The sequence below is a fragment of the Lactuca serriola genome, chromosome 3 (assembly GCF_051521515.1).
Source record: "Lactuca serriola cultivar US96UC23 chromosome 3, Lser_US96UC23_V15, whole genome shotgun sequence".
In the NCBI taxonomy this organism is placed as follows: domain Eukaryota; kingdom Viridiplantae; phylum Streptophyta; class Magnoliopsida; order Asterales; family Asteraceae; genus Lactuca; species Lactuca serriola.
Genome location: NC_136410.1, coordinates 230,660,260 through 230,669,766, shown reverse-complemented (window position 1 = coordinate 230,669,766; position 9,507 = coordinate 230,660,260). Strand labels below are relative to the sequence as shown.

The 9,507-nt window shown below is 34.3% G+C and overlaps 1 protein-coding gene across 1 annotated transcript; it reads left to right on the top strand.

The window, feature by feature from the left end:
- The first annotated feature begins 3,976 nt into the window (after positions 1-3,976).
- On the top strand, positions 3,977-7,842 carry LOC145093670 (protein CORTICAL MICROTUBULE DISORDERING 2-like). The gene is made up of 4 exons (XM_079031882.1): positions 3,977-5,709; positions 5,813-6,094; positions 6,552-6,643; positions 6,791-7,842. Exons 1-4 carry the CDS (start codon positions 4,690-4,692, stop codon positions 7,503-7,505), a joined length of 2,109 nt encoding a protein of 702 aa, XP_078888008.1. The 5' UTR covers positions 3,977-4,689; the 3' UTR covers positions 7,506-7,842.
- The last annotated feature ends 1,665 nt before the right edge of the window (positions 7,843-9,507 follow it).

The following is a 9,507-nucleotide window of genomic DNA, read 5'->3' as shown; positions in this document are numbered from 1 at the left end:
CTTGGCCCATCCCTTCAATAGATAGCGCAACAAGGTCCCCTTGTTGCTCCATATCACTCCGAAGTGCTCCAAACCTCTTCCAGGTGCTCCAAACCCCCTTATGTATGATCCGTTCCTTTGGCACTTTATCCGTTCCTTTATTAGATGATCCATTCCTTTCTCAGATGATCTGCTCCTTTGCCACATGCTCCATGAACCCCAAATGCTCCATTTAGATCTAAGTGATCCAAATGCTCCATGAACATGATCCAAATGCTCGAGTCACATTTAACAATTTCCTTATAAGGGGTGTGGATACCTTCCTTGTCACAACGCATTTTAAAGCCGTGAGGGCAACAGATCCCATAAGAAATCTGCAGTTAAGCATGCCCAAGCGAGAACAATTCTAGGATGGGTGACCCCTAGGAAGTTTTCGTGTTGGGAGCCTAAAGCGGACAATATTGTGATATGTGCCAGAGGGGGATGTTACAAATGGTATCATAGCTATGGCATGGGTGTATGTGTTCAAGGGGGACGTCGAACCCTATAATGGGGGTGACAGTGGTTGGATGGTTGCACATGATCATACATCGACTTGGAAGGAGAAAAAAACATTTTCTTATAAGGGTTGTGGATACCTTCCTTGTCACAATGCATTTTAAAGCTATGAGGGCAATAGATCCCGTAAGAACTCTACAGTTAGGCGTGCACGGGCAAGAGCAATTCCAGGATGGGTGACCCCCTGTGAAGTTTTTGTGCCAGGAGCCAAAGCGAACAATATTGTGATACGTACCAAAGGGGGATGTTACAGTCTCTCCATCCCGACTATAATACAACAACATTTGGAGCTTCATTATTCTCCATATAGATGGATAAAGTGAATTTAACAATACAAGAGCAATGTAGGTTGTAAAAAGAAGTAAATCATTAGCATAATATTGATAAGAACTTTCATCCCAGGGATATGTTGCTGTCTTGCTAGGTTAGGAGTAAGGTGACCTAGGATTAATCCTTGTATACATCACCCACAGTCACGCCCAATTAAAAAACAATCGAAAACATTGAATCAAACGAAATTGCTATGAATACCTCTTTGTATGTAAACCCTCATCACTATTTTAGAGAGATGGTGAAGTTGATTGCCTTATTATGGTTGTTGCGACTGCTATTGCCATTGACATAGTCGCCGATGGGTACTATTGCATCGCTAACCATTGTTGTTGCTCTACGTCGCTAACCGTCGACATTATTACTAGATTCAACCATGACCGATCAAAAGAAAAAGCAGACAAAAGCGATTAACTACAAATTATGAATATATTTTGCTTCAATGAGACAATGATTAGAGGTTGAGATTTGAGGGATTCGGTAGGTACTTGAACGGTGAAGACATTTAAAAAAATGTTGGGAGAGATAGAGAGATAACGATGGCGGTGAAGGGATCTAGAACAAAAAAAGAAGCGCCAAGTTCGGAAGAGGGATGCAGTGACCGTCGTTCGATTTCTATTACTCTTTCGACTGCGATGGTTGGTGGGTGAAAAATAGATTCTAGAAGCCACGAATTAAAATGGAAGGGAACAACTGATGAAAAGAAAATGGAGTGGTGGGAAGAGAAGGAATGAAAAAGCGAGTGGAAGGAAGAGAAGGAATGAAAAAGCGAGAGGAAGACAGTTACACAATATATGTCTATGACACTGACCCAAGTATCCACCACCGACTTCCAGACTTCCAGCTAACAAAAATTGGAAACTCCTGAAATTAGAGGGACTAAAAGTGACAAACTCCTATAATATTGTGGCCAATGTGCCACTATCAAACTTTACTATTGGTAACCTTTTCCACTTTCTATATATATATATATATATATATATATATATATATATATATATATATATATATATATATATATATATATATATAACATTTTTGGCGAATAGTTTGTTATGGGGAAATAATTATTAAATTTTAATATTTGTTATTATGTAATAAAAAATTACCACTTTTAAATAAAATATTTATATTTATATCTTATGTTTATATTGTTTGATTATACTTTTGATGTAAATTAATTATTATTGATGTTTAGTTTAAGAAATTTAAATTAATATATATATATATATATATATATATATATATATATATATATATATATATATATATTAAATTTTTTATTTTGCTCAAAATTGAATTTCTTAATTACTTTTTTAATTCAACTTTTCAAACTTTTGACAAGTATTAATGAATTATTTATGCATAATTGATATGTACAAAAGGTTTTATAACTTATATCTCTTAAAATTCAAGATATGACTAATATACTTTATAATATATATATATATATATATATATATATATATATATATATATATATATATATTAATTTCGCTATGAAAATATAACTATAAAATGTACAAAATAACAAAATAGAAACATTGTAGATGAGGCATGTGTTCAAACAGTGTTCTTAAAACAAATTCGTATGGTATTAGATGTTTGTTTCTCAGGATATAACAGTACTAACTGATTCTTTAAGACCATCTAAATCCTCACTAAGACTAAAAATACATTGGTCGCAATAATAGGAAGTAATAGAAACATAACTGTATGAGAGGAAGAAACTATCATTTTATCTAGTGGAGTCACTAAGGTGTTGTATATATACAACAAAAAGTAACTCGAGTCTTAAACATCAAAATGTAACTTTCAAATTTACAGATTGTAAATTAACCAAGAAATCAAAACCGAAATCTATGATTAATGAACTTTAATACAAGTTTATAATTGATAAAATTTTAGTTACGAAATGAAAATATTTGGAAATAGGTCATTGAACTAGTCTGGTCGATTGGTGATGCTTTCGTACCCGCAGGACGCGCGCTCACACACAAGTTCGATAAAATCAACACAATTCAGTTCGTATTTGCACCCCATATGTGCACAAGAGAGCCTTTGTACTTATATAGCTACTTTCTTTTCATTATCCTATCCATATGGGATGCAATTGAACTCATTAACCCTTCTTTAACTTTTTCTAAAAACATCACCTTAATATATAATTTATCATTTATCTTAGATCTATTTTGGACGTGTGATATATCAAAACGAAAATATCACAGAGTTGAACACAAACATACAACCATTTGTCAATATTAGTAATGTTTAGTGTTCAAATTTTGTGCAAAAAAAATAGGAAAAACCTATTTTTAAAATTGGTTAAAACCAATTTTCCAACATTTTTTTTGCGAATATTCTAGTAATTTTTTGTGAATTTTCCTTAAAAATTTGCATAATTGTCTTTATAATAAACTATAGTTTAAATTAAGAGTTAATGTTAAATATTCCTTTTTATTACATTTGATCACTAATATAGAAGAGGTCGATAATAAAATATAAATCTTTAATAATATAGATGATATTTACAATGGATGCTAATAAGTAATACGAATATTAACATATCTTTATTTTGTGGTGGGGTGTACATATTGGACGGATTGAAGATCACCGAATCCAACATTTGTCTACAACCTTGATTTATGCATATAAAAGTCAATTAATAACAATAATGTTAAGCATAATAAAAACAAAAATATTAATTATAGATATAAACTAAATATCAAATTTTAAACTTTAAAAGTTAATTAATAGCAATAATGTTAAGCATAATACAAACTAAATATCAAAATTTAAAATTTTTAAAAATTAAATAATAATAATCCATATGTTGTGGCCTTGTGGGTGAACCAAATCTTCTTTGCAAGATGCCAAATCAACCTGCTTCCCTATAAAATCGGGTAAAATCATATATTTAACAGGTTAGTAACACGTTTAGTAATCTAAAATGCATAAAAAACGTTTAAAGACCAAATGAATTAAAAAAATTAATTATTTTGTCTAACAGTAGATTATTAACCCTTAAATTTAATCTCTAAAAGTCTCTGCTCAATCTTCAATGTTACTTACAGAGTTACAGGCCATCGTGTCCACTACCAGCAAAGGAAAGGAACACTCGACTCAACTTGGGTCCCTCCCTTTCTCTCCCATGTTCAGATCACACCAGTTCTTTCTACGAAATGCATACGTGTGTCTCAACTCTCTTTCAGCTAATCCTTTTTCTTCAACACTTTCCTCAATTCTGTATTCTCTGTACCTCTAGTTCTCCGAATTCCTTTTTAAAAAAAGTATAATTTATCAGTATAGTTGAATCAAAAGAGCAAAAATCCTTTGGAAATTTTACAACAACCCAAATTTTGGCAATCAAGAGCGTTAGATTCGATTCTTGTCATGTCCTCCTCATCGCTATTATACTAACCGCATTAAATAATTTGCTTCTATTCACCCATTTGGGATCAAATGACATTTGTCTTCTCCTTGCCCCCTTTCATGGTATTATTGTAATCATATCAACTGCCATTAGTTCCTCAGTATACCCATCAAATTATACATATTCACATCTTGATTAGGCTGAAAAAACTTGGTGGGTATTACCTAATTTGGTTATAATTGATATTATCTGTTCTGGGTCTCTCTCTGCTTCCACTTTTTTTGTCGGTGTTAATGAGAATCAATTGCTCCTTGCCCTAGGTTCAGTATATGTACTTTTGGGGACCATTTTAATGATTTCTCGAAGTCATATAAAGAACCTGGATCTAATTTTCCGGTTGATTTTGTTGGTTTAAATCGGTGTGATGCATATTGAAGTTATTAACAACAATGGCGACTTTGATCCCTGGTGTATTGTTGAAATTGCTTCAGCATATGAACACGGATGTGAAAGTTGGAGGTGAACACCGATCATCTCTATTGCAAGTGGTGAGCATTGTTCCTTCTTTATCTGGCGGTTCACTTTTTAAAAACCAAGGGTTTTACATAAAAGTATCAGATTCTTCTCATTCCACATATGTTTCTTTACCTGATCACCAAAATGATCTTATTCTCAATGATAAGATCCAATTGGGTCAATATATATTCGTGGAGAGGCTGAAATTAGCCTCTCCGGTGCCCATTTTACAAGGCTGTCGGCCACTTCCTGGCCGACACCCTTGTATAGGAACCCCTAAAGATATTGTTGCCACACACTCTTTGGGGTTCCTAAACAATAATCAATTGAGTAGCAAGAAAACTACACCGATTTTGGCAAGATCGATATCTCAATTGTCAAAATCGGTAAATGATGGAATTAGAGCAAAAGGGTCTTTAAACCTAAACAATAATTTTAGTAGCAAGAAAACTACACCAGTTTTGGCAAGATCGATATCTGAAATGTCAAAATCGGTAAATGATGGAATTAGAGCAAAAGGGTCTTTGAACCTAAACAATAATTTTAGTAGTAGCAAGAAAACTACACCACTTTTGGCAAGATCGAAATCTCATATGTCAAAATCGGTGAATGATGGAATTAGTTTAAAAGGGTCTTTGAGATTGAAAGCAAAATCGATCAATTCTAGCCAAATGCCTTTGTCTCCAACCGGTTGTTATTCAATGCCGAATTCATTTGAGAAGTTCTCTAATGGGATTAAGAAGCAATCGAGTATCAATGGAGTAAATAAGACAATGGGTAAGTTGAATTTGGGGGGAAAAGTGAGTCAAAGTGTGAAGAAGAAATTTGGGATTCAAGGTATTGATTTGGGACATAAGGTTCTTAGGAAGAGCTGGAAGGGAAATATGGAGGCAAGGATTCCAAAATTTAGTATCAACAGGAAAACTTCAAAGCCTGAATCTCGGATTACTTCTGTAAGTTTTTTTTATCCGAAAACATCAATTACCTGTTCTTGTGTTTTGTTTCTTATTAATTATCATTTCTAATCTACCCAATGGAACTAATCTTATAATGTAGACTTCAAGAAAATCGACAAGTGAAAGGACACAATCGAAGGAGGAGGATAATAAAGTGAAGTTGTTTGAAAAGTCATCTAAAGAAGAAAGTAAGAATGAAAAACAAGTGAAGAAAATTGCTACGATTAAAGAAAAATCATCAAATGGAAGGAAATCATTAGCAAAAGTTTCGTGTAAGGGATTATCAGGAAACATGATGAAGGTTTCTCTTAGTAATAAGAGATTAACAAATGAAAGTGATTCTTGGTCTTCACTCCCACTGGATATTTCAAAGCTTGGAAAGGTATATTTTCAGTTTTTTTCTATTACTGCATTGTAATTTGAACTATTGCAATCCCATCTAGATACAAAGCAATTTTTCAATACTATAATGAGTAGATTTTAAAAAGTACATTGTTCTAATATAAAAAGTTAAAAACTGAAAGTGGGATTATATAATCTGGTAGATTTTCAAGGTATAATGCTTAATAAGAAAAAAGTTGAAAATAGAATACTGTAATTGAAAAAATGAGAGTAAGATGCTATAATTATGTGTATTGAAAGTAATTATCAAATTATGATTTTCATACTAGTCACAAAGAAAATGATCATCAAATGGTAGGAGTAATATTATTTATATGCCTTTATTCCATCTATTACTTGCTTAAAATAATCAGAATTTGCCAAAAAAGATCAACTTAACTTTCACATGATTTTCTCGGATTGTCATAATAATTAGAACTCATGCCATGATTTCACAGGAAGTCCTGAAGCATAGAGATGCTGCACAAATTGCTGCCATGGAAGCTATGCAAGAAGCTTCAGCTGCTGAGAGCATACTTCAATGTATAAGGTACTTTGTGGCATAAAAATCAATCTTTTATAATATCAAATTAATCTATGTTCTAAAAAGATTTTGCTTCTAATTTACACGAGGTATGCCATGTGAGCGCCACATCAGCATTGATTACTAAACCTTTTTAAAATTTTTTTTTGACAGGACTTATTCTGAGCTCTGTTCTTCAGCAAAAGAAGACAACCCACAGCCCACTATTGACCAGTTTTTATCCATGAATGCTACCTTAAATAACATTCATCAAATTACCAAATCTTTAACAAAAATCATAAACCCTAAATCATCAAATCCCGAAGAAAACCCATCAGAAGAAATTATAAAACTCACATCAGATCTAGAAAAAAAAGCAAATCTTTGGGTACACTCTGCCTTAATCACAAACTTATCATCTTTCACAGTGTACACCAAACAACCACCATGTTCTAGCCACCAACCCACCATAGTACCTGATGGCTCCACCAAGACCCCACCACCAAAGCCACGTAGGACCGTGGTTGACCAAAACTCCCGGGCCCCACCTCCAAAATGGGAAAAGGGGTCTGGTCTTTATGAGACGATAAACTTGGCAGAAATGTTGAAAATGGAGTCGGGTGATTGGTTCTTGGGGTTTGTTGAAAGATTCTTGGATGCTGACGTGGACATGGTATCGGATAATGGTTGGATCGCTGGGATGCTGACTCAGCTCAAGAGTGTGAGTGAGTGGTTGGATAAGATTGAGATGAGTAAAGATGAAGGGGAGAGGATTGATCGGATACGAAAGAAGATTTATGATCATCTTCTTACACATGTGGAATCTGCTGCGGTTGCACTTGGTGGAGCCTCAGTAACATCACAAAGTGAAAGAAAAGCTAAAATGTAAAAAAGAAAAAGAAAAGAAAAGATTGTCTTTTTTTTTTTTTTTTTGTATATACAAGAACCAAAAGGTTGTTGTGGTATAGACGTATAGGTGTGGAGTGTTCATGTAATTAGTTATAAAGAGAGTTCAAGTTTTGGGTTTGCATAGTTGTGGAACACAATTATTGAAAGTATATATAGAAGATGTCATGTATGTGTGTTTTAGCGTTTTAGGATATGAGAATTAATAAGTGAGGCGAGGTCCAAAGGTCGAAGACCGTGTGTCGCCTTCTTTGTTCTGCTCTAGGTGGAGTTTAGCAATGTACTCTTATTGATTTGTTTATTATATTGTCATACTTTAATTTCTTCGTATTACAACATTGAACTCTACATTTATCTAGTTATAGCAATGTCATTGAAAAAAAAAAAAAACTTTTATTGTTGTAATAAGAAAATTTCAATGCAACTAACGTTGTAAATTCATGACGGCCCAGGATAATAGCCACATTCCATTCTTTATTTTAGACATTTTTGTGATTATATTGTGGATTCTAAGATGCTTCACCAGTGGTAATGGTTCAATTACACCGTCGAGTTTGTGAAAGGGGAAATTTTCTTTTGACTTATGATCTTTGACAAGCATCATGTGTTACGAAGGATTGACAACCATCTTAGTCTTCATTGTTTAATTACAAAAAGTGAGTTTGGTTTGGTAGTTTTGTAAACTAGGCTTCGTAGTGATATGCATTATTATTTGACATTCTATCATAGCCTAGGTGTGATGACGTGATTGGTCAGTTAGAACTCTAACTGACTCTCTGTTTTGTGAAACTATAAATAAAGATGTTAGTTAGAAGGTAGAGTAAGTTCTTTTACTAGGTTTTTACAATTAACAATGTAACGGAACCTTTCTTAATCTAATTGAAAATAGATCTTATTTACCTTCCCGTGCAATCATTTCTTATATTCCTTTCTTGAGCAATCATGATTTCATACTTGTTCAACTATAACGATCCTATAAGTTGAATTCAAATCCCTGGATTTTCCAGTGTTGATTGAGTTCTTTATTTTTCAATTCAATACTTTCTAGATCGCATTTGCAATCTATTTGCATTTTCATCTTGAAATTCTTGTTCGAAAACTCACATTAATTTGATTATGTTTACTCATTGATTTTATTCGTATTTCATACTTCAATTGAAATCATGACAAATGAAGACAACCAGGAAGGTTGACTTTGACTTAGACCAAGAGTTGACCAGTTTGACTTCCAAGGGTATTTTGGTAATTATTGGTGTTTATTGGATTTGGTTAATTGGTAATGTTCAGTGGTGGAGTTCGTGCTGGTGGTCGGAGCAGCGTGATCTTATTTCTTCAAGTTGGGTGAGTTATCCTCACTATATCAACAGGGTCTAAGGCACCAAGGCTGACCCTTTATCGGATGGAAATCCGGGTAGTTGTTGTTATGTTATTGCTTTGCTATGTCTGCATCCTGGTAGTTAGGATGATATATGTTAGAGACCTCGTTAAGGTTGATATCCTGGTATATAGGATGATAATATGCTAGTGACCGGTTAGGTCGGTATCTTGGTTAGGATGTTGCTATGTTATGTGATATGCTGGATCGGTATCTTGGTTTATGTGCACATGGTTATTGGACTGGGGTTGGGTTGAGGCGGGACCTGCTTTGTGCTGTAGGACAACATAACCAGGGCGGACCAGTTAGACCGAAGGCCCGACGAGCGGTCCGGATAGGCTAAAGGCCCCAAGAGGGCGGACCAGACGCGCTGAGGCTCGGAGAGTGGACTAGACAGACTGAAGGCCTGGTGCGGGTGGACCAGTCATACTATAGACTCGAAGAGAGAGTGGACCGGGTGGACTGAAGTTCTGGTGTAGGCGGACCAATCACACTGTAGACTCGATATGCATAGCTGTTCTGTTTATGATATGATATGGTATGTGTGTGGTATTGTGGTTGGTATTTTGGGGCTAACTCACTAAGCTTTCGGGCTTACAGTTTCATTGTA

Coding starts and splice junctions, on each gene's coding strand:
- LOC145093670 (XM_079031882.1), top strand. CDS start 4,690: ATGGCGACTTTGATCCCTGGTGTATTGTTGAAATTGCTTCAGCATATG. Junction 5,710..5,812: donor CTGAATCTCGGATTACTTCT/GTAAGTTTTTTT, acceptor CTTATAATGTAG/ACTTCAAGAAAATCGACAAG. Junction 6,095..6,551: donor ATATTTCAAAGCTTGGAAAG/GTATATTTTCAG, acceptor ATGATTTCACAG/GAAGTCCTGAAGCATAGAGA.